The following is a 25,203-nucleotide window of genomic DNA, read 5'->3' on the forward strand; positions in this document are numbered from 1 at the left end:
AGATTCCCCCAATGCTGCTTACAAGTGGGAAAACAGATGACAGTGTATGAGCAGTCTCGCCATTGCTTTGGTGTCAGCAGCCTAGTGGGATGACATAAGAAGATTAACTCTTTCTAGCTCAAAAACTTTTAGTACACTGGTTTCACTCTTTTACTGCAATACTTAATTTGTATCTTTTATCTCTTCAAATACATTCACAATCATATCTGAAACATTTGCAGCTAATTATTCGGCTCTTTAAGGTCCTTTTTAACATAACAAAGCCCTTTCTAAGGTTAAAACTTCTTGGCCTCCTGCAACATCAGCATCGTTCTTCATGCTACACATAACAGACACTCAAGCTTACCGTTTTGTGACTGGCTCGCCTTTGTGTTGTGCCTCGAACTTTTCCCTCATGTAAACTGCATTAAGTTCATTCCGAATCCTGTCATTTTCCCGTGCAATGTCAGTTGCATTTTGAATGACCAAAGAATCATAGGTTTTCAGTCCCATATCTTCCACAAACTGCAAGAATCTTTCAATGGAATTAACCTCTTCTTTGATGTTCATCCTCTGCAGCAATCGTTGGCGGGCTAGAAATTCTCTGACAACTACCGTTAGGGAAAAGAATTATGCATCCGCAGTTTACACAATAAAATGAATGGGTCAATAACGCAGAAGAAATCACAATGACTATCTGGTGAACTAATATCAAGAACTACAATCAATTAATAGTCATGAGAAATACATAGCACATTATATTTCAGCTATTTTTATTTAGTTCACTTGGATTTGATTTATTTATCTATTCTGAAGTGTTACAATTAAAAGAAATCACACATTCACAAACATGTACAAAAAATCTTACAACAGAAGCACCATTTTCATAACTGTAAAAGTTTTATCATAGCATTGACTGAGAATGTGAAAGGAAATAAACCAAACATCTTGGTAATGTTTTTGTTACCTTTTTGACAGATGAGAATTTTCTTTTCCAATTGAAGACATTGATCATTGAGGTGATCAGCTTGCCAGTACTTCATAAGCACGTCACCCCGGTTTATCTGTAAAAAAAACACCATTTGACTAACTGTACAATAGTAATCCAAAATAGATTCCATTGGGATTATAAGTATGAAGTTTATATTGGTTCTTTCAATAAACTTTCATTCCCTGTGAGTTGAATTTGACTTTGAATATTTACAGTATACTTACCGTAGATTCCGGACTACAGAGCGCACCTGATTAAAAGCCGCTGGCTCTAATTTTAGAAATAAAATCAATTTTTTAATTGTAAAGGCCGCACCGGATTTTAGGCCGCACTGGATTTTAGGCCGCACCGGATTTTCGGCCGCAGGTGTCCCACGTTGTAATATGAGATATTTACACAGAAAGATATTACACGTGAGGATTTTTTTAACTTTTAATTAAATCCATATGGTAACAAAAACAAATACATATTGCAAATGCTTTTTTTCGAACCGTGCCCGTAACGCGGCTACTTTTAAATATACGTTGCGTATACTTCTTTACTGAACAACATTCCAATATCTCCTAACGACTGGTAAAAAATATATATACTGCAGCCTACCAGGAAAAGTTATTGATCGTCTTTAACTTAAAAGCAGCGTTCGCTCAGATCCAAAGCCGCTCGCGTAATGCGCTCCCTCCCTCCGTCCCGTTTCATCGCAAACCGGCATTTTCCCACAAGACACCGCGAAACCGGGTGTGACGTCATAGCATCCCGCGATGTAGTACAGAAAACAAATATAGTTAAAACTCTTCTAACTTTAACTAGAAAATGAATTACTAAGCGAAAATATTATAAACTAAGTAACTGCCATAAGGCAGCACAATGCTTCGAGTGTTTTCCATGTTGATGAGGGTGAGTACAAATGACTGATTTACAATAATTTAATTGTGAAAGTGCGCTTGATTTATCGTACAATTTCATTGGACCTCTGTGAACTACTCATCAATTTTATTGGTCTACTGTTATGAGGCAAAATGTTTACGAGGCGGCATGAAAAAAATCATGTATTAGCCGCTCCGGATTAAAGGCCGCAAAGTTCAAAGCTGTTCAAAATGTGGGAAAAAAGTAGCGGCTTAAAATCCGGAATCTACGGTACTTTAACCTGTTAGCATAGAAATGACCTGAACTAAAATCTTGATTCCAAATTTAATAAAAATTATTTCCTAAAAATATCAAGGAATGTTCAATCCTCATAGAGGGATCAGAAATGGAGAGAGTGAGCAATTCCAATTTCGTGGGTGTCAATATCTCTGAGGATCTAACTTGGTCCCAACATATTGATGCAGCTATCAACAAGGCAAGACAGTGGCTATATTTTATCAAGAGTTTGAGGAGATTTGGTTTGTTACCTAAAACACCTGAAAACCTCTACAGATGTACTGTGGAGAGCATTTTGACCGGCAGGTAGGTGTGTGTGTGTGTGTGTGTGTGTGTGTGTGTGTGTGTGTGTGTGTGTGTGTGTGTGTGTGTGTGTGTGTGTGTGTGTGTGTGTGTGTGTGTGTGTGTGTGTGTGTGTGTGTGTGTGTGTGTGTTGGGGTGGGGTTCAACTGCACAGGACCAAAAGAAGCTACAAAATTAGTAAAATTAGTCAGCTCCATCACAGCAGTATCCAAGATATCTTCAGGGAGCAGTGCCACAGGTCTATTATTAAGGACCCCCATCACCCAGGACGTGCCTTTTTCTTGTTGTTACTATCAGGAAGGAGGTGCAGAAGCCTGAAGGCACACACTCAATGATTTAGGAACAGCTTCTTCCCCTCTGCCACCCAGTTTCTAAATGGACATTGCACCCATGAACACTATTTCACTTTTTGACTTCTGTTTCTTAATTTAACTATTTAATATACATCTATATACTTATTGTAATTCATTTACTTTTTTCTATATTTATCATGGATTGTATAGTACATATTTCATGACACATGCAGGTGATATTAAACCTTATTCGGATTCCGAATGTATTCACTTTTTAACTAACAAGAAGTAATACACCTGCAGGGAAGAGAGGAAAATGAAGAAAAAAAGGCTAATTCTGGATTTCAGCAAACAGTATTACAAAGGCTTTCATGGGAAATAGTTGTGGTGGGGAAGAGGTAAGAATGGAGTGACAAGGTGTTGCAAGTTTGCCATAAAAAAACTACCATGCTTCCTGGTATGGAGACATGAACAAGTCATAGACAGGCCATAATCTCAAACTACCGGTAAATCGAACAGTGTCAGGTTTCTATTTCTGTACATCTCTGAAGTTGAGATTTATTCTGAGCTGTGGAATTTTGCTTTTTGAATATTTAATTATTTATTTAGATATGTAGCATGGAACAGCCCCTTCCGGCCCAACAACCCACTTATTTACATTAGCCTAGTAACTGGTATGTTTTTGGACTTTGGAGGAAACCGGAGCATTTACAGGAAACCCACACAGCTCACATGGAGAATGTACAAACTCTGTACGGATGATGTCAGAATTGAACTCTGAACTCTTGAACTGTAATATCGATGAACTAACTGCTATACTACAGTGATTCATAGAGTTAAAAAGTGGGGGAGTTTAGGCTCACTGCTGGAAAACCTTTAGCTTTTGACAGGGCTATCCTTTCCTCCATTTTTTCCCATTGTTTTAAGGCTTGGGAAACCTGGTACATCGAGCATAAAACAGCAGAGCACAGGAACAGGCCCCTTGGCCCACAATGTTGTGCTGAACCAGCTCAAAAGTAAGTAAAGAAAAACTCAAAAACTAATCTCTCCTACCTACAAAATGTCCATATCCCTCCACTTTCCTCATATTCATGTGCTTATCTAAATATCTCTTAAAAGCCTTTAATGTGGTTAGATTGAGTTGTTCTCTGATCTTGGCAATTGATTTGCAAATGTTTCATCACTATATGAGGAGATACTGTTAGTATGCTGTTGATTGTGGTGAGTCCTCAAAATATTTGGCCATTATATACTTTTCAATTAGTCGATTGGATGTCATTTCGGAAACTCTATTCTGAGTGGAGAGGAATTCTCGTCGCCTTGTGGCAAACTTTGTGTGTTGTTGTCAGGAATTTTACCACACCGGCTCATAAATAGGATCGAGGTCCATGTGATTGTTCGCAGCAAGCCATGCCTCTAGGAATTCTCTTGCATGCTGTGTGTTCACTTGTGCCAGGACTTTCACTGATTCCCAGTCAAATTTATGCCTGTCTTGATCTTCATGGGTAAGTCATTCGGAGGACACACCACATTCAACAGTGTACTGCTAATGTCTCCTCACATGGTGCTGAAATGATTACAATTAAATTGCCAAGACCAGAGAACAACTCAGCCCAACCATCAACCACCTGAGTTACTCATTCCAGATTATTTCCAGCCTCTGACCGGGTCAGGTTTCAGATCTGTCAGTGGGTGAGCATCTGCGGGACAGTGATCACCGCTCCCTGACGTTTAGCATTATCATGGAAAAGGATAGAATCAGAGAGGACAGGAAAATTTTTAATTGAGGAAGGGCAAATTATGAGGCTATAAGGCTGGAACTTGCGGGTGTGAATTGGGATGATGTTTGTTCAGGGGAATGTACTATGGACATGAGGTCGATGTTTAAGGATCTCTTGCAGGATGTTAGGGATAAATTTGTCCTGGTGAGGAAGATAAAGAATGGTAGGGTGAAGGAAACATGGGTGACAAGTGAAGTGGAAAATCTAGTCAGGTGTAAGAAGACAGCATACATGAGGTTTAGGAAGCAAGGATCAGATGGGTCTATTGAGGAATATAGGGGAGCAAGAAAGGAGCTTAAGAAGGGGCTGAGAAGAGCAAGAAGGGGGCATGAGAAGGCCTTGGTGAGTAGGGTAAAAGAAAACCTGAAGGCATTCTTCAGTTATGTGAAGAACAAAAGGATGACAGGAGTGAAGGTAGGACCGATTGGAGATAAAAGTGGGAAGATGTGCCTGCAGGCTGTGGAAGTGAGCGTGATTGTTTATCGGGATGGAGGCCGGTGACTAGCGGGGTGCCTCAGGGATCTGTTTTGGGCCCAATGTTGTTTGTAATATACATAAATGATCTGGATGATGGGGTGGTAAATTGGATTAGTAAGTATGCTGATGATACTAAGGTAGGAGGTGTTGTGGATAATGAGGTGGGTTTTCAAAGCTTGCAGGGAGATTTATGCTGGTTAGAAGAATGGACTGAACGTTGGCAGATGGAGTTTAATGCTGAGAAGTGTGAGGTTCTACATTTTGGCAGGAATAATCCAAATAGAACATACAGGGTAAATGGTAGGGCATTGAGGAATACAATGGAACAGAGAGATCTAGGAATAACAGTGCATAGTTCCCTGAAGGTGGAGTCTCATGTAGATAGGGTGGTGAAGAAGGCTTTTGGAACGCTGGCCTTTATAAATCAGAGCATTGAGTACAGAAGTTGAGATGTAATGTTAAAATTGTACAAGGCATTGGTAAGGCCAAATTTGGAATATTGTGTACAGTTCTGGTCACTGAATTATAGGAAAGATATCAATAAATTGGAGAGAGTGCAGAGACGATTTACTAGGATGTTACCTGGGTTTCAGCACTTAAGTTACAGAGAAAGGTTGAACAAGTTAGGTCTCTATTCATTGGAGTGTAGAAGATTGAGGGGGGATTTGATCGAGGTATTTAAAATTTTGAGAGGGATAGATAGAGTTGACGTGAATAGGCTGTTTCCATTGAGAGTAGGGGAGATTCAAACGAGAGGACATGATTTGAGAGTTAGGGGGCAAAAGTTTAAGGGAAACACGAGGGGGTATTTCTTTACTCAGAGAGTGATAGCTGTGTGGAATGAGCTTCCTGTAGAAGTAGTAGAGGCCAGTTCAGTTGTGTCATTTAAGGTAAAATTGGATAGGTATATGGACAGGAAAGGAGTGGAGGGTTATGGGCTGAGTGCGGTTAGGTGGGACTAGGTGAGATTAAGAGTTCGGCACGGACTAGGAGGGCCGGAATGGCCTGTTTCCATGCTGTGATTGTTATATGGTTATATGGTTATATGAAGATCTCAATGAATACTTCTCTTCGGTATTCACCACTGAGAGGGAACTTGATGACGGTGAGGACAATATGAGTGAGGTGGATGTTCTGGAGCATGTTGATATTAAGGGAGAGGAGGTGTTGGAGTTGTTAAAATACATTAGGACGGATAAGTCCCCGGGGCCTGACGGAATATTCCCCAGGCTGCTCCATGAGGCTAGGGAAGAGATTGCTGAACCTCTGGCTAGGATCTTTATGTCCTCGCTGTCCACTGGAATGGTACCGGAGGATTGGAGGGAGGTGAATGTTGTCCCCTTTTCCAAAAAAAGTAGTAGGGATAGTCCAGGTAATAACAGACCAGTGAGCCTCATGTCTGTGGTGGGAATGCTGTTGGAAAAGATTCTTAGAGATAGAATCTATGGGCATTTAGAGAATCATGGTCTGATCAGGGACAGTCAGCATGGCATTGTGAAGGGCAGATCGTGTCTAACAAGCCTGATAGAGTTCTTTGAGGAGGTGACCAGGCATATAGATGAGGGTAGTGCAGTGGATGTGATCTACATGGATTTTAGTAAGGCATTTGATGAGACTTATTCAGAAAGTCAGAAGGCATGGGATCCAGGGAAGTTTGGCTGGGTGGATTCAGAATTGGCTTGCCTGCAGAAGACAGAGGGTCATGGTGGAGGGAGTACATTCAGATTGGAGGGTTGTGACTAGTGGTGTCCCACAAGGATCTGTTCTGGGACCTCTACATTTCGTGATTTTTTTATTAACGACCTGGATGTGGGGGTAGAAGGGTGGATTGGCAAGTTTGCAGACGACACAAAGGTTGGTGGTGTTGTAGATAGTGTAGAGGATTGTCGAAGATTGCAGAGAGACATTGATAGGATGCAGAAGTGGGCTGAGAAGTGGCAGATGGAGTTCAACCTGGAGAAGTGTGAGGTGGTACACTTTGGAAGGACAAACTCCAAGGCAGAGTACAAACTAAATGGCAGGATACTTGGTAGTTTGGAGGAGCAGAGAGATCTGGGGGTACATGTCCACAGATCCCTGAAAGTTGCCTCACAGGTGGATAGGGTAGTTAAGAAAGCTTATGGGGTGTTAGCTTTCATAAGTCGAGGGATAGAATTTAAGAGACGCGATGTAATGATGCAGCTCTATAAAACTCTAGTTAGGTCACATTTGGAGTACTGTGTCCAGTTCTGGTCACCTCACTACAGGAAGGATGTGGAAGCATTGGAAAGGGTACAGAGGAGATTTACCAGGATGCTGCCTGGTTTAGAGAGTATGGATTTTGATCAGAGATTAAGGGAGCTAGGGCTTTACTCTTTGGAGAGAAGGAGGATGAGAGGAGACATGATAGAGGTGTACAAGATATTAAGAGGAATAGACAGAGTGGACAGCCAGTGCCTCTTCCCCACGGCACCACTGCTCAGTACAAGAGGACATGGCTTTAAGGTAAGGGGAGGGAAGTTCAAGGGGGATATTAGAGGAAGGTTTTTCACTCAGAGAGTGGTTGGTGTGTGGAATGCACTCCCTGAGTCAGTGGTGGAGGCAGATACACTACTGAAGTTTAAGAGACTACTAGACAGGTATATGGAGGAATTTAAGGTGGGGGGTTATATGGGAGGCAGGGTTTGAGGGTCGGCAAAACATTGTGGGCTGAAGGGCCTGTAATGTGCTGTACTGTTCTATGTTCTATGTTCTAATGTATTTGCCTCTACTAACACACCATACAGTGCATTCCAGGCACCCACCACTCACTGAGTAAAAGTTACCCCTCTCACCACCAATGCAAGCCCTCCAGTATTAGACTTTTCTACCCTGGGAGAAAGATACTCCTCTCTACTCTCTCTGTGCCTCTCATAATGTTATAAACCTCTATCAGAGCTCCCCTCAGCCTCCACCGCTCCAGAGAAAACAACCCAAGTTTATCCAGCCTCCCATGATAGCACACACTTTCTAAACCAGGTAGTAACCTGGCAAACCTCTTCCCCACCCTTTCCAAAACCTCAGCATCCTTCCTATAGTGGGGCAACCAGGACTGTATGCAATACTCTGGATGTAGCCTAACCAGAGTTTTATAAAGTTGCAAAATAATCTCTTGACTTTTGGACTGAGTGCCTCAACTAATAAAAGCAAGCATTCTATGAACCTTCTTAACCACCTTATTGACCTGTGTAGCCACTTTCATGGATCCCAAGATCTCTCTATTCAGCTACACTGTTAAGGGTCTTGCCCTTACCAGTGTACTGTCTCCTTGCATTTGCCCAACACCTGCTTAAACTCCACCTGCCATTTCTCTACCCATAGCTGCATAACGTAGATTGTGATATACCCAGAGAACAGATTAAAACAGAGGCTCTCATCTTCACCCATGTACTAAACAGCCTCATTAAATTTTGTTTGCTATGGTAATTTGTCATTTGACGGAAAGTTGTTTGATGGTGTGTTCTAAAGAATGAGATTTTGTGATTGTTAGACAGAACTACTTTGGACTGTAGTGGTAAGCCAAGGTCTAGAAGCTAAGATGAAATGTGTATTTTTTTATTGTCAGGACTGTCAAATAGTGGAAGGGATGTGAAAACATCTTGTTGCTCCATCTTGAGATTTGTTTGTTTCCTATATTAAATCAGCAGGCTTTGCCACAAAATATTGTCTGAACTGAATTGTCAGTGACTATTTAATACTCATAAACTTGTCATTATCAGGAACAGTAGATGTGATTGGGACCTGTGTTTACTTGAGTAGTGTGATCTGTTTATTCTTGTACTAATTAAGTAATAAAACAATTTCCTTGAGCATATTTATTAAGTCAGAATCATACAGCAATAAAGTACCTCACTCCCCTCCCATCCACCCCACAACCATGTATTACTAATCAGTCATACAACAGAGAAAAAGGCCCTTTGTCCATATCCATTTAGCATCAAATACAGTACTTTGCTATACTAATCCTATTTAGTGGCAATTTGTCCAGAGCTTTCTATGCCGTGAAAATTCAAGTGCTTTCCAAGTACTTGATTGTGAGAATACTTGCCTCCACCAAACACTCAGGCAGTGTGTCGTGATTGTAAGATTCACACTAAACTTTTTACCCATGTTCTCTGATTATGGATACCTCTCCTTTTATCTACTCTTATCTATGCCCCACATATTTTTTCTCTATCTTATGTCTTCTCTGCTCCAATAAAAAACAAACCTAGTCTCTTCTTGAAACTGAAATGCTCCATCCTAGGCACCATCCTGGCAGGCCTCCTCTGCACCTTCTAGTGATCTCTTGTTTTCAATAGTGTGGTAATCTAATTGTGAGTGAACCTATGCTTTAAACTATAAACTTACTGCTCTTGTAGGTTGTTATCATTGCCTATGAAGGCAGATATCCCAAATGACTTCCTCACTACATTAGTTACTATGCTACTATCTTCAAGGAGCTTTGGACTTGTACAAAGAGTCCTCTAATCCTCAATACTCATTAAGACTGAAGCATTTATTGTGTATGTCCTACCTTTATAAGTCTTATCATAATGCATCTTCTGCAGTTAACATGTACCATTGTTCTGTCCACCTTACACTGGATCAGCAACGTTCTGTAGCCTACAATTATGCTGCTATCAACAAAACCACCCAAAAGGGCTGTGAAATCAATACCTAGAGGACATAGGTTTAGGATAAGAGAGAGAAAAACCTAGTCACATGGAGAGCATGGAACAACACACAAGACTCCTTTCATGTCTTAATCAGTTATGAGTTCTATTTCTGTCAAAATGCTTGCTTCAGTGTTGGCAAAATAAGAGCTAAGATACTAATACCGTCAATTTCATTAACCTTTATTATCCAAGAATCAGAGAGCTTCTATTTATTTGATCTTTGTTATGTTCCCTTTCCTTCCTCCAACTTTCCTCCTCATCCAAACAAAATCTTCTGCCTGGCTCCTCTTCCCACAGACCTGAACTTGCATCTAACGCTCATGACTCCCGTGGCCCATTGTGCTTTTATGCTCTTTTGGTTCATGAGATCCACTTATGATGAACCAAACATTTTGACCAGTTAAATAGATCTCCCTCTTCTCGAATCCAAACCAGACTCAAGGAAATTCATAATAGCAGCAGAGCCCTAATAGACCCAACCCACAACAGGGATGATTTCCAACTCTTGAATCACCTCAGAAAAAGATTTGCACAGGCATTCCCTTGAAGTGGCGGGCCTAATAGGTTTATTAAAAGATCAGAGCTCTGAAATGCTATTATTAGAGCTGATCACATTAACAAAAGGAAACATTAGATTAATGATTAGAGCTCTTGGAGGAAAAGGAATCCAAGATTGGGTGAATTTGAAAGTATAGCTTTTAAATATTAAGGTATAATTATTAAATAATAATAACATTTCTGATGACTGGAATAAAATGAAGAGGCCCATGAGGATCTGCAGAGGTCCATGGGCCAACTATTAAATAGAGAGAATTTAATAGTTTTAATTTAATAGAATTTAATTTAGCTGATTATCACACCAGCTTTCAGCAAGTCCAGGAGTATAGTCAAATCAATGGAAAAAGCAAAATTGTAATCTAATCTTACATGATAAATGCTTGATTAAATCAGTTGTTTTTTAGGGAGAAAACATTTTTACAAGATAGCTGACTTGATAGAGATGTACAGAGTGATAAGAGGCATAGACAGAGCGGCAGTGAACACTTTTTCCCAGGGCAGAAATGGCTAATATGGGAGCATCATTTTAAGGTGATCACTGTAAAGTAATAGGGGCATGTCAAAGGTAGGTTTTCTACACAGAGAGTGGTATGTGAGTGGAATGCATTGCCAGAGGTGATAGTAGAGGAAGAATTAGGAACAATTAAGAGACTTTTAGATAGGCACATTGATGAAAGTAAAATGGAGGGCTATGGGGGAAGGAAGGGTCGAAGTGATTTTACACTAGGTTAACATGTTGGTATGACCTCGTGGACCGAACAGCTTATACGGTGCAGTATGTTCTATTTCCAAACAAAGGAATTTATCAAATATAGCAGATGGCTCTATTCTCATGTAAATGTAATTAATACAAGTTGTAAACATGAGGAAATCTGCAGATGCTGGAAATTCAAACAACACACACAAAATGCTGATGGAACACAGCAGGTCAGGCAGCATCTATAGGGAGAAGCGCTGTCGACATTTTGGGCCGAGACCCTTTGTCAGGACTAACCGAAAGGTAAGATAGTAAGAGATTTGAAAGTAGTGGGGGGAGGGGGAAATGCGAAATGATAGGAGAAGACCGGAGGGGGTGGGATGAAGCTAAGAGCTGGAAAGGTGATTGGTGAAAGTGATACAGAGCTGGAGAAGGGAAAGGATCATGTGACGGGAGGCCTCAGGAGAAAGAAAGGGGGAGAGCACCAGAGGGAGATGGAGAACAGGCAAACAACTAAATATGTCAGGGATGGGGTAAGAAGGGGAGGAGGGGCATTAACGGAAGTTAGAGAAGTCAATGTTTATGCCATCAGGTTGGAGGCTACCCAGCCGGTATATAAGGTGTTTTTCCTCCAACCTGAGTTTGGATTCATTTTGACAATAGAGGTGGCCATGGATAGACATATCAGAATGGGAATGGGACGTGGAATTAAAATGTGTGGCCACTGGGAGATCCTGCTTTCTCTGGCGGACCGAGCGTAGGTGTTCAGCGAAACCTCCTCCAACCTGAGTTTGGATTCATTTTGATTCCTCCTTATATACCAGCTGGGTAGCCTCCAACCTGATGGCATGAACATTGACTTCTCTAACATCCGTTAATGCCCCTCCTCCCCTTCTTACCCCATCCCTGACATATTTAGTTGTTTGCCTGTTCTCCATCTCCCTCTGGTGCTCCCCCACCCCCCCCTTTAGTTTCTCCTGAGGTCTCCCATCCCATGATCCTTTCCCTTCTCCAGCTCTGTATCACTTTCGCCAATCACCTTTCCAGCTCTTAGCTTCATCCCACCCCCTCCGGTCTTCTCCTATCATTTCGCATTTCCCCCACTACTTTCAAATCTCTTACTATCTTTCCTTTCGGTTAGTCCTGACGAAGGGTCTCGGCCCGAAATGTCGACAGCGCTTCTCCCTATAGATGCTGCCTGGCCTGCTGAATACAAGTTGTAAACAGGTTGCTCCCAAAATCCTAATTTAGTGAACTTTATACAAAAGGAAAATGAATTGCCGTATAAAAACTTTGCTGTTCAACTAAAGCATGAATGTAACAGACAGACAGACATACTTTATTGATCCTGAAGGAAATTGGGTTTTGTTACTGTTGCACCAACCAATAATAGAGTGGAAATATACCAAAATAAAATCAGAAATAATTAAATGATAATAAGTAAATTATGTCAAGTGGAAATAAGTCCAGGACCAGCCTATTGGCTCAGAGTGTCTGACACCCCGAGGGAGGAGTTGTAAAGTTTGATAGGCGGGAATGACTTCCTATGACACTCAGTGTTGCATCTTGGTGGAATGAGTCTCTGGCTGAATGCACTCCTGTGCCTAACCAGTACATTATGAAGTGGATGGAGACATTGTCCAAGATGGCATGCAACTTGGACAGCATCCTCTTTTCAGACACCACCGTCAGAGAGTCCAGTTCCACCCCCACAATGTCACCGGCCTTGCAAATGAGTTTGTTGATTCTGTTGGTGTCTGCTACACTGACTACACAGATAATGCAAAAAGGCAGTTGTTCAAAGCAAGCTCACATCTAGAAATCAGTTAATCTTCAGAATGGAAACTACAAAGCAATTTTAGCAAGTTAGACAAAACAATGGTGCAAAATAAGATGAAAATCCAATCATCATTATTGAGATAAACAGAAAATGCTGGAAACACAGAGCCCAAGCAGCAAACACGTGGAAAGAGAAACACAGCTAACACCTTGGATAAAATCTCTTCATCAGAACTGGGGAAGAGAGAAAACAAGTTAGATTTAGTTGCAGAGGGGGTTGGAGAAGGATGGGTGGAGAAAAGGGAATGGAAAAAAGGTGATAGGATGAGCTAGAGCTATTTATAAGAGAGAAAGCAACAAAGGGAATGTAGAAGCTGTGAAAGGGAGAGAAGATGGAAAAGTGAGATCTTTGTCAGAGCCTGAGAGCTGTTCAGTCCTGGTTGTGGATCCCATGTGAGCTGGAAATAGAAGCTGGTAGTATAAACAAGGACATTGGAAACCATAAGGCCATAAGACATAAGGTCATTCTACCCACTGAGTCTGCTCTGGCATTCCATCATGGCTGATTTATTATTCCTCTCAACCCCATTCGCTTGACTTCTCCCCATAAGCTTTGACACCTACCAGCCTCTATTTTAAATATACTCAATGACTTTGCCTCCACAGCCATCTGTGGCAATGAATTCACCAGTCTCTGGCTAAAGAGACCTCCTCATCTCTGTTCTAAATGGTTATCCTTTTATTCTGAGGCTATGCCCTTTGATTCTGAACTCCCCCACTATAAGAAATATCATCTCTATATCCACTCTTTCTAGGCCTTTCAATATTCAAAAGTTTTCAAAGATATCACCCTTCATTCTTATAAATCCCAGTGAGAACAGGCCCAGAGCCATCAAACACTACTTAAACACTAACTCCACACACAAAATGCTGGTGGAACACAGCAGGCCAGGCAGCATCTATAAGGAGAAGAACTGTCGACGTTTCGAGCCGAGACCCTTCGTCAGGACTAACTGAAAGGAAAGATAGTAAGAGATTTGAAAGTAGTGGGGGGAGGGGAAAATGCGAAATGATAGGAGAAGACCGGAGGGGGTGGGATGAAGCTAAGAGCTGGAAAGGTGATTGGCGAAAGTGATACAGAGCTGGAGAAGGGAAAGGATCATGGGACGGGAGGCCTCGGGAGAAAGAAAGGGGGGGGGAAGCATCAGAGGGAGATGGAGAACAGGCAAACAACTAAATATGTCAGGGATGGGGTAAGAAGGGGAGGAGGGGCATTAATGGAAGTTAGAGAAGTCAATGTTCATGCCATCAGGTTGGAGGCTACCCAGCCGGTATATAAGGTGTTGTTCCTCCAGCCTGAGTTTGGATTCATTTTGACAGTAGAGGAGGCCATGGATAGACATCAGAATGGGAATGGGACATGGAATTAAAATGTGTGGCCACTGGGAGATCCTGCTTTTTCTGGCTACTGAACGTAGGTGTTCAGCGAAACGGTCTCCCTGTCTGCGTTGGGTCTCACCAATATATAAAAGGCCACACCGGGAGCACAGGATGCGGTATACCACACCAGCTGACTCACAGGTGAAGTGTCGCCTCACCTGGCCACTAACTCTTCCATTTCTGGAATCATTCTCGTGAACTTCTTCTGGGCCCTCTCTAATGCTAGCACATCCTTTCTTTGGATAAGGGCCCCAAAAAATATGGTCTGACCAAAGCTTATAAAGCCTCAGCATAACATCCTTGCTTTTATATTCTAGTCATCTTGAAATGAATGCTAACGTTGTATTTGCCTTCCTTACCACCAACGAGTTAACCTTTAAGGAATCTTGTACAAGGACTCCCAAGTCCCTTTGCACATCTAATTTCTGAATTTCCATAGACTGCACTCCATCTACCACTTCTTTGCCTATTCTCCTAATCTGTCCAAGTCCTACTGCAGACTCCCTCCTTCCTCAAACCTACCTGCCCCTCCACCATCATCCATAAAGCCATAAATTCCATCAACTAAGTCACTGACATATAACATGAAAAGGAGTGGTCCCAACACAGAACCCTGTGGAACACTACTAGTCACCATCAGCAAGCCAGAAAATGCCTCCTTTATTTCCCCTCCTTGCCTCCTGTCAGTCAGCCAAATCTTCTATGTTCCCTGTAATACCATGGGCTGTTTATCTTGTTCTGGCAAGATCGTGGCATGTTCAGTCATAACGGCTTCTATGGAGTCAATAAAAGGTGCTACTGTTCTATTTAGACATATTTCTAATGATTGCAAGGTCCTACTATACTTGAAGTAGTGCAGGCCTACACCATCAGCAAGTTGCTCACTGGCTGAGAAAATGGAGCTGTACAACGTGCTGCTGCCTGGGTCAAAGGAGGCTTAAGGTCAAATAGTGAGTGGTTGCCTTGGTCGCTTTTCTTGTGATCACTAGACCGCTTTGGACATAGTTAAGCTACTACGTCAGAAGTCTGATTCATTGATTTATTGGCTAAGAGCAGGGAAGCTGCCTGGCCTTGGTCGTCACAAGGACCAGCCTCAAGCCATGGTGTTGCCTGTCTGCATCCACCAGGAGTGAGGGGATGAAGATGGTGCAATACACCTGGGGGGAGGTGGCAGTGTGATGCAGAATCCAGAACGGAGTCAGTGCTGCTTCCCAGGCTTTTGCTCAGCAGAAGACAAGCTCTGTTGTAATCGCCTGGAGATTTTAGCAGCATTCAAGGGACTCAAACTGCTTTACAGCTGCTGGAGGAGAGACGTCTGAGCCAGGGGCAGCATGGTGCATTTATGGTCGACCGAAGACCTCAATGGCCCAAAGGATGTGGACTACATATATATTTAGCGTGGTTGTATTTCACTTATATTCTATATGTTCTTGTACATGCGAGGACTGGGCCGCAAGCCATGGTGTTGCCTGGCGGGTGGTGGGGCCGGCGTGCTTCACCAAGGGTGGCGTGGTGCAGCATCCCAGGCTGGGAGCTCCATTGTGGTCAAATGATGATTTCAATGGATTACGTGATCTGCACTATAAACACGCATTGTTGTATTTTACTGATATCCTGTATGTGCTTGTTGTCTTGTATGTATGAGACGAAGGCCTCAAGCCGTGGTGTTGCTTGGGGGATGGGCATCGGGCTAGTGTGGTCCACCGGGATGGTGTGGCAGCAGCGTTCAGGCTGGAGTTAGTACGTGTTCGCAAGGTGGGAGAAGTCTCCATTCTGGTCAACCGCAGATTGTTGGGGTGAGTTTTATTGTGTGATTATGATACCATTTGTGCTTGCTATCTCGTGTGACTGTTAACCACTGTGTTTTGCACTTTGATAATACTGTCTCGTTTGGCTGTATTCTTGAGTATTCATGTATGGTTGAATGACAATTAAACTTGAATTGAACTGAATAGTTAAGCAGCCTCATATGTGGCACACTGTCAAAGGCCTTCTGAAAATACAAGTGTACAACATCCACTGACTCTCCTTTGTCTATCTACCGTAGATTCCGGACTATAGAGCGCACCTGATTAAAAGCCGCTGGCTCTAATTTTAGAAATAAAATCAATTTTTTACTTGTACAGGCCGCACCGGATTTTAGGCCGCACCGGATTTTCGGCCGCAGGTGTCCCACGTTGTAATATGAGATATTTACACAGAAAGATATTACACGTGAGGATTTTTTAACTTTTAATTAAATCCATATGGTAACAAACAAATATATATTGCAAATGCTTTTTTTCGAACCGTGCCTGTAATACGGCTACTTTTAAATATACATACGTATCGGTAACACAAATTACGTTGCATATACTTTTTTACTGAACAGCACGAACAACATTCCAATATCTCCTAGCGACTGGTAAAAATAGATATACTGCAGCCTACCAGGAAAAGTTATTGATCGCCTTTAACTTAAAAGCAGCGTTTTCGCTCGGGTCTAATGAGCTCGGCTGATGTGCTCGGGTCTGATGTGCTCGGGTCTAATGAGCTCGCGTAACGCAATCAGGTCTAATCGGGTCTAATGAACTCGCGTAACGCGATCGGGTCTAATCGGATCTAATGAGCTCGGCTAATGTGCTCGGGTCTGATGTGTTCGGGTCTAATGAGCTCGCGTAACGCGATCGGGTCTAATGTGCTCGGGTCTGATGAGCTCGCGTAACGCGATTGGGTCTAATCGGGTCTAATGAGCTCGGCTAATGTGCTCGGATCTGATGAGCTCGCGTAACGTGATCGGGTCTAATCGGGTCTAATGAGCTCGGGTCTGATGTGCTCGGGTCTGATGAGCTCGCGTAACACGATTGGGTCTAATCGGGTCTAATGAGCTCGGCTAATGTGCTCGGGTCTGATGAGCTCGCGTAACGCGATCGGGTCTAATCGGGTCTAATGAGCTCGGCTAATGTGCTCGGGTCTGATGAGCTCGCGTAACGCGATCGGGTCTAATCGGGTCTAATGAGCTCGGCTAATATGCTCGGGTCTGATGTGCTCGCGTAATGCCCCCACCTTCCCGTTTATCGCAAACCGGTATTTTTCCCACAAGACGCGGCGAAACCGGGTGTGACGTCATAGCATCCCGGGATGTAGTACAGAAAACAAATATAGTTAAAACACTTCTAACTTTAACTAACAAATGAATTACTAAGCGAAAATATTATAAACTAAGTAACTGCCATAAAGGCAGCACAATGCTTTTCTTCGAGTGTTTTCCATGTTGATGAGGGTGAGTACAAATGACTGATTTACAATAATTTAATTGTGAAAGTGCGCTTGATTTATCGTACAATTTCATTGGACCTCTGTGAACTACTCATCAATTTTATTGGTCTACTGTTACGAGGCAAAATGTTTACGAGGCGGCATGAAAAAAAACCCATGTATTAGCCGCTCTGGATTAAAGGCCGCAGAGTTCAAAGCTGTTCAAAATGTGGGAAAAAAGTAGCGGCTTATAATCCGGAATCTACGGTACCTGTTATTTCCTCAAAGAATTCCTTATTTTATCATGTGCCTCCAAGTACCCTGAAGCCTCATTCTTAAGAATGGATTCCAACATTTCACCAACCACTGAAATCAGGCTAATTGGTATAATTTCCTGTCTTTTGCCTCCTTCCCTTCTTAAAGAGTGTAATGACATTTACAAATTTCTGGTCCTTCCGAACCATTCTAGACTACAGGGCTGCAACCCATGGAAGAAAGATCTCTTCACGAAATTGTGTCTCGTGACTGCAAGACGTGAACAAATGTTCGGTAGTGGATTCATGGTCAGGGAGAAATAAGGAGATGTCACTTGGCCTTAGTGAGCAGGTAACTGGTAGAATGTGGAAGGTGTTGATGGGAATAAGGCAGGAATTCAAAAGTGGCATTAATGTAGGATAACTGTAAATCAGTAGTTGATAGTCGGTGAGGACTGATTGGGCCAAAGTGCCTGCTTTCATACATAATGTGTTTGGGACTCTAAACTGATAAACATTCTCCTATGCCGCCTACTGTTGATGGTGTTGTAGACCAGCGATTAGCAAAAATGCAATTACAGTGTCAGGGATCTGGGCTCAATCCCGTTGCTCTCGGTACGGACTCTGAATGCTCCCCCCGTGACCTCTTGAGTTTCCTTTGGCTGCTCCGGTTTCGTCCCAGATTCCAAGTACTGACAGGTTATAGGTTAATTGGTCACATGGGTGTGATTGGGCAGTGCAAGTCCATTGGGCCGGAAGGGCTGTTACCTTCTTGTATCTCCAAATAAAGGGAAGTTAAACAAACAAAATTAAAATCAGAAATTATTATTGAATGATTTTCTGATGACTGCTCCTTGGCAATACTCGTTTTGAAGATCTCAATCTGGAATAGGCCCATTGAAGCATGAATTTATCAAAAATAGAATCGATAGAAGATTAGTTAGTTTTCAGGGTAAAAGCTTTTCTATTTCCATTTACAGAGATGATGCAGTTATCAGCAGCAAGCAAAGATCACACTAACCTGCCAGCCTTGTGATTTGCACTGCTGAAGGATGAGGTGGCATTTCTCCTCTGCTGAAAGCTGCTTCCTATCCCCAACTCTTACTGCAGCCAGGTACCTGTATCTACAGAGGAAGAGGATTCAAAATCAGAAATAATTACCACCCTCTTGTCCTTTGGATGAAATTACATCAAAATGCTGCTCAGATCTCCTGCTGAAAATGTCTGACATAAAAGATGCACATGCTATCATTTATTGAACAGCAATGAAATCCAAGCTAATAGAGATATGAACAGAACATTAGAACCATTGTAGTCTTACCACATCACAATCAATGTCCAGTTGGCAGGAAGTTGAAAGAATTGATAAGAAAGTAACAATATTTATTAAGGAAACCATCACTGTAATTATGATGGAGGATAGGATCGAAGGCTCTTCAAATGAGACCAAATGCAAATAAATAAAAAAATAATGGGGTGATTGTTCTGCTGGGGTTATACTACAGGCCTTCTCAGTCAGTAGGCAAGTCACTGAGAGATGTACGAGCAATTATGGATAAGAGAGCAGGGGATTTCAATTCCAATATTAACTGGAATCATCTTAGAGTGAAGAACGGAATGGTTAAAGTAACAATAGGAGAACATTATGAGCCAGTATGTAGGTGGTTCTGCAAGAGAAGGAGCAGTACTGCAATTATCACTGCAGGTCAGCATTTTGGGGTCGTCCCCATATTTAGAACATAGAACATAGAACATAGAATAGTACAGCACATTACAGGCCCTTCGGCCCACAATGTTGTGCCGACACTCAAACCCTGCCTCCCATATAACCCTCCACCTTAAATTCCTCCATATACCTGTCTAGTAGTCTCTTATTTCCATAAGTTTTGGGGTCCTGATAGAAAGGGATAGGGTGATCTTGAAATTAAACTCTTAAATTAAGGGAATACTAACTTCAACATCAAATGGAATCTAGAAAATGTGAGCTGGGAGCAGCTACCGGGGAGTAGATCTACAAATGGTGAGAATTCAACATCAATGTGTTCCCATGAGGGCAAGGACAGTATCATGGATAATAAGAGACACCAAAGCTGCGATCATAAAATAAGTGTATGTCGGGTACAAAGAACTGATAATAGCTGAGTCCTTCAGGAGGATGAGTGTGAGTGTGAGTGTGAAGATTAGCTTTATTTTTTAGCTTCCAGTTTCAGATGGCGCTACTAAAGGCATGTGACAGCTTCCTGGCAGTTTGAAAGCAAAAAAATTCAATTAAAACATTACAAGTAACACTTATTTTGAATTAAATTATGGTAAATTATCACCGCAAATAATGAAGAGGTGAGCGAATTCACAAGATGTGCCGTACTGCTGTGCTGTAAAATCGATACACTTGGAGTTGTGCTGGTTGGAATGAATGAGTTGGAGAGGAGAAGCTGAGGCAGAGGAGTTCTGATCCCCATCCAGCTAAGCCGGATGCAAGAGTGGACTGATTTGGGAAGGTCGAATACAGCTTCTTCAGCAGCAAAATCTAGTCCTGAAGTGAATCGCTGGGCAGCGCGTTCTAGGCCTGGAGTGATTCAGCATGGCAGAGCCCAGGTCCTCATGTGAGGCACGATCTGCTGTTGGACAATTTAAACATCAGCCCAGATAGACTGGAAAGGCAGGGTGTTGAGAGTCAGGTGAGGTTGGTTCACTCTAAGTGCTGAGCTGATTTGGAGAAGTGGAGAGTAGCTTCTTCGGCAGTGAATCTAGGCCCGAAGTGAATCGCCGGGCAGCATGTTCTAGGCCTGGAATGATTCACTGCAGGAAAGCCTGGGTCCTATTGCGAGGTACAATGTGCTGTTCGGACAATTTAACTGCCAGCCCAGATAGACTGGGGGCTCCTCTCACCGTGATGCTGAAGATGTGAGACTGCGCCTGGCTGCTGAACTTTGTGTCGGTGAACTTTGCAACAATTTGTCCCACTAATATGATGAGCAGAACATTGAGGCTCTGGGCCTACTCTGGGGATTTGGATCTAAGGACTCAGTTTGGTTTGAAATGCTTTGCTGTTGCTCACTTCTACTGTTCGCACAAATGGTGATTTTTTTTCTCCCTCTTTCTCTGTGCATTGTGATTTGGTCTTTTTTTTAATTGGTCTCTTTCGGGCTTGTTGCTTTGCTTTGCAAATCTCAAGGTTGTATGACTTATACACTTTTTGATAATAAATATACTTTGAATCTTTATTTGTCACATGTACATGGAAATATACAGTGAAATGCACTGATTATCTCGATGACCCACACAGACTGAGAATGCATGTTGAGCAGCTCACAAGTGGCACCAGTGTAGCATATCCACAACTTACTAACCTTAACTCATCCATCTTTGCAGGAAGCTGGCGCACCCGGAAGAAACAAACGCAATTTCAGGGAAAATGTACAAACACATTACAAACAGTGGCAGGAATTTGAACCCTAATTGCTGGTGCTGTAAAGCATTGCACTAATCACTGCCATGCTGAGTGAATGTGAGGGAGAGGGAGAGATCCTTCTTTGTCACTCGGTCAAAATCATGGAATTCCTTCTCTAACAGCACTGTGGATGTACCTACATCTCAGGGACCACAGCAGTTCAAGAAGGCAGTTAATCACCACCTTCTCAAGGGTAACTAGGGATGGGTAATAAACGCTGGAGACGCCCACATTCTGTAAATGAATAAATTAAGAAAATATATCACCAACAGATAAGATTAAGGAAATTCGTAAGGTTTTTATAAGTACATTAACAACAAAAGGATAATTGAAGAAAGGTTGGTGCCCTATAGGGACTAAAGAGGCAATCTGTGTATACACATGTGGCCTTAAATGTGTACCTTTCATCCATATTGACAAAGGAGAAGGTTATTATAGCTGCAGATTTCAGGAAGGTGGATTTTCTAGAGGAGGATGTGCAAGATGACTTAGCAGACATAATGACAATAATCCCCAGTGCTTGATGAGTGGTATCCAAGGCTGCTATAGATGACAATGGTGGAGATTGTTGGGGCACTGAGAGTGTTTTCAATCAACTCTGATCTCAGATAAAGTGCCATATGACTGGAGGAGAGCCATAGAAGTCAGAAAGCCTTAAAACATTGGAACAGGTCATTTGGCTAAATTGTCAATGCCAACCAGTAGGCAACTTTCTGTATTAATCCCAGCTGCCAGCACATGGTCCGTAGTCTTCTATGCCCAGAACGTGCTTATCTAGATGCTTCTTAAGCAACCCTGCCCTCTCTGGCAGTGCATTCCAGGTACTGACACCATCTGGGTGTAGAAGGTCAGATTCCCTTTAAATCTCTTACCACCCACCCAAATCTATATCCTCTAGTTTTAACTACAGCTGGTATAGGTAAAGTTTCCTGTACTTCATCGTATATTCATCTTTCATAATTTTATATACCTCAGTCACAGAGTCATAGGAACTGGCCCTTCAACCCAACTCACCTGTGCTAGCCATGGTGCCCACCAAGCTAGTTCCATTTGTCCACAGTTGCCCATATTCCTCTAAACCTCTCCTATCCATGTACTCATCCCAATGTCATTATTGTACCTGCCTCAACCACTTCCCAGCAACTCATTCTGTATATCAGCACCATCTGAGTGAAGAAGTTGCTTCTGAGGTCCCTTTTAAATCTTTCTCCTCTTGCCTTAAACACATGCCCTCTAGTTTTTAGTTTCCCTTTCCAGAGAACAAGACTACATCCTATTTATACTCCTCTGTAAGGTCACTTCTCCATCTCGTAAGGTTCAAGGAGTAAAGTCCTAGCCTGCCCAACCTCTCCCTATAACTCTGACAATTGAGTCATAGCAAAATTCATAAATCTTCTCTGCACTCTTTCCAGCTTATTGATGTCTTTCCTATAACAGGGCAACAAAAAATGTACACAATACTCCAGGTGCAGGTGTACCGATATCTTGTACAACTGGAACTCCTATACTCAGACCGATAAAGGTCAGCATGCCAAATGTCCTCTTCACCACATTGTATATCTATGAATGAACTTGCACTCTTCCACAACACTCCCAGTGGCTTGAACTTTCACTGTTAAAGACCTACCTTTTGTTTTTTCCTAAAATGCCATATTTGGTGCTTAACCGAATTGAAAGCTACTTGCCAATCTTTGGCTGACTTACCTAGCTGATTAAGATCCCCCTGTAATTTTTGATAACCTTCTTTGCTGTCAAGGATACAAAATTCAAGTTCATTGTCAGCTGACCACACATATATACAACCAAGCAAAACAACATTCTTCCAGATCATGTTCTTCCATAGGTTGCACCCACAAAACCTATATCAGACACAGCACATAAACCAAAATATTATCTTAAAAAAAGTTAATAAAATACAATTCAAAATGCATAGTGTGCAGCACAGGTAAATAGTATATAGCATGCTGTCCTGGTGATGAGACCTCAGTGATGGCAGGGTGTTCATTACTCTCACAGCTTGAGGGAAGAAGCTGTTACCTAGTTTGGAAGTCCTAGTCCTGATGGTTCTGTACCTCTTTCCTAACAGTCATGAGTCAAAGATATTGTGGGATGGTGTACAGATCATCAACAATGCTTCAGGCCCTACCCTTGCAACACTCCAGGTAAATGTCACAAATGGTGGGGAGGGAGAGCTCGATGATCTTCTCGGCAGTTTTCAATGTCCTCTGTTGGGTGTTGTGGTCCGATATCTTACAGCTTCCATATACACAATGATGCAGCCACACAGGATACTCTTGATGGTGCTCCTGTAAAAAGTTATTAGAGTGGTGGCAGGGAGCCTTGCATGCCTCAATCTCCTTAGAAAGTGGAGATGCTGCTGTGCCTTCTTGAATAGTGAAGAGGTGTTGTGGGACCAGGTTGGTTCACCTGTGATGTGCACAGCAAGGAACTTTGTGCTCTTCTCTCTCTCCATGGCATAGCCATTGATTTTCTGTGAAGAGTGTTTGACATGTGCCTTCCTGAAGTCCACAATCGTCTCTTTTGTCTTGTCCATGTTGAGTCATTCTCATGCCATTTGACAAGCCTCTCTACTTCCTCTCCGTATCTGACTCTTCAGTCTTACTGATGAGGACAACCACTGTTGTATCTTCAGTGAACTTGATAATGTGGTTTGAGCTGAATCTGGCAGTACAGTCATGAGTAAGCAGCGTGGACAGCAGCGGGCTGAGCGCATGTCCTGGGGTGGACCAGTGCTCAGCATGACGGGGTGTGAGATGTTACTGCCAACTCAAATTGATTGCGGCCTTTTCATCAGAAAGTCCAAGATTTAGTCACAAAGAGAAGTGTTGAGTTCCCATGAGGAGAGTTTACTTACCACCTTCTGAGGGATGTTTGTGCTGAATTCAACAACATCCTGGCATATGACACATCATTTTTTAGGTGAGACAAGATGGAGTGGAGGGCCAAGGCTATGGCATCATCTGTAGACTAGTTTGAGCAGTAGGCAAATTGCAAAAGGTCCAGTGTAGCTGGAAGGTGGAATTTTGTGTGAACCATTACCTGCCGCTTAAAATACTTCATGATTGTTGAAATCAGTGCCAGTAATCATCTAAGCCAGTTTCCGTTCCTGTCTTGGACATTGGAATGATGGTGGTACCACCTCAGTATCATCCACATGCTGACATTATCAAATTGTTCATGAAAATGTTGAACAACAAAGATCCCAGTAACAGTCGCTGTGGCACAACACTAGTCACTGGCCTCCAGTGTGAGAAATAACCTTTTCCCATCACTCTGTGCTACCGCTCCTTGGATCCCATGGTATCTCACCTTCTAGACTAACCCTCCAAGCGGGACCTTGGTAAAGGCCTTACTAAAGTCCATATAGACAATGTCTGCTGTTCTACTCTCACTTATCCCCTTGGTTACCTCTTTGAAAAACTCTTAGAGATTTGACAGTCACAATTCCCCATGCACAAAACTATGATGATTATCCCTAATTACATTTTATCTATCCAAATGCTCACAGATCCTGTCCCTCAGAATCCCTTTCAGTAATTTACCCACCACTAATTTCAGACTTACTGCCTTGTATTTCACTTGCTTGTCTTTGCAGTACTTAAATAACGATATAACATTAGCCACTCTCCAGTCTTCAAGGACTCTGCCTGTGGTGAAGATGAAGCATATATCTTTGCAAGAATATTCACATTTTCTTCCCCACCTTCCTATAAAGTCTGATTATACATTTTGTCAGACTTCAGGGATTTATCCACTCTAAAACTCTTTAAGGCTGCCAATACTTCCTGGTAATTTGTACGTGGTCCAAAACATCATTACTCATTTCTCTCATTTCTTTAGCATCAGTCATTTTCTCCACAGTAAAAAAAATATAGAAATATTCATTAAAAATTTTGCCTATCTCCTGAGGCTCCACACATAGACAACCTTGCTGATATTTAGACTCTTCATATACCAGTGGAATCTCCTGGGATTATCCATAACTTAATCTGCCAGATCCATTGCAATATTCTTTTTTGCCCTCTTGATTTTTCTCATGTGTATTTCTCCACTTATTGTCTTCAAGGGATTCACATGCTCTCAATTAATCTAAACCCAATGTATGCCTCCTCCTTTTAAGTTGTCC

General features: G+C 42.3%; 1 protein-coding gene across 3 annotated transcripts in view; it reads right to left on the reverse strand.

Moving 5' to 3' along the window:
• Positions 1 to 25,203, reverse strand: part of myo16 (myosin XVI) — a 1,004,680-nt gene that overhangs the window by 311,345 nt on the left and 668,132 nt on the right. For all 3 annotated transcript variants that reach the window (XM_073043171.1, XM_073043172.1, XM_073043173.1), the window contains 3 exons: positions 18,627 to 18,729; positions 947 to 1,043; positions 347 to 590 (listed from right to left, as the gene is read on the reverse strand). In XM_073043171.1, the coding sequence (XP_072899272.1) occupies positions 347 to 590; positions 947 to 1,043; positions 18,627 to 18,729 (444 nt within the window). The remainder of the gene's footprint in view (positions 1 to 346; positions 591 to 946; positions 1,044 to 18,626; positions 18,730 to 25,203) is intronic.

Source organism: Hemitrygon akajei, chromosome 4 (genome assembly GCF_048418815.1).
Source record: "Hemitrygon akajei chromosome 4, sHemAka1.3, whole genome shotgun sequence".
Lineage (NCBI taxonomy): Eukaryota > Metazoa > Chordata > Chondrichthyes > Myliobatiformes > Dasyatidae > Hemitrygon > Hemitrygon akajei.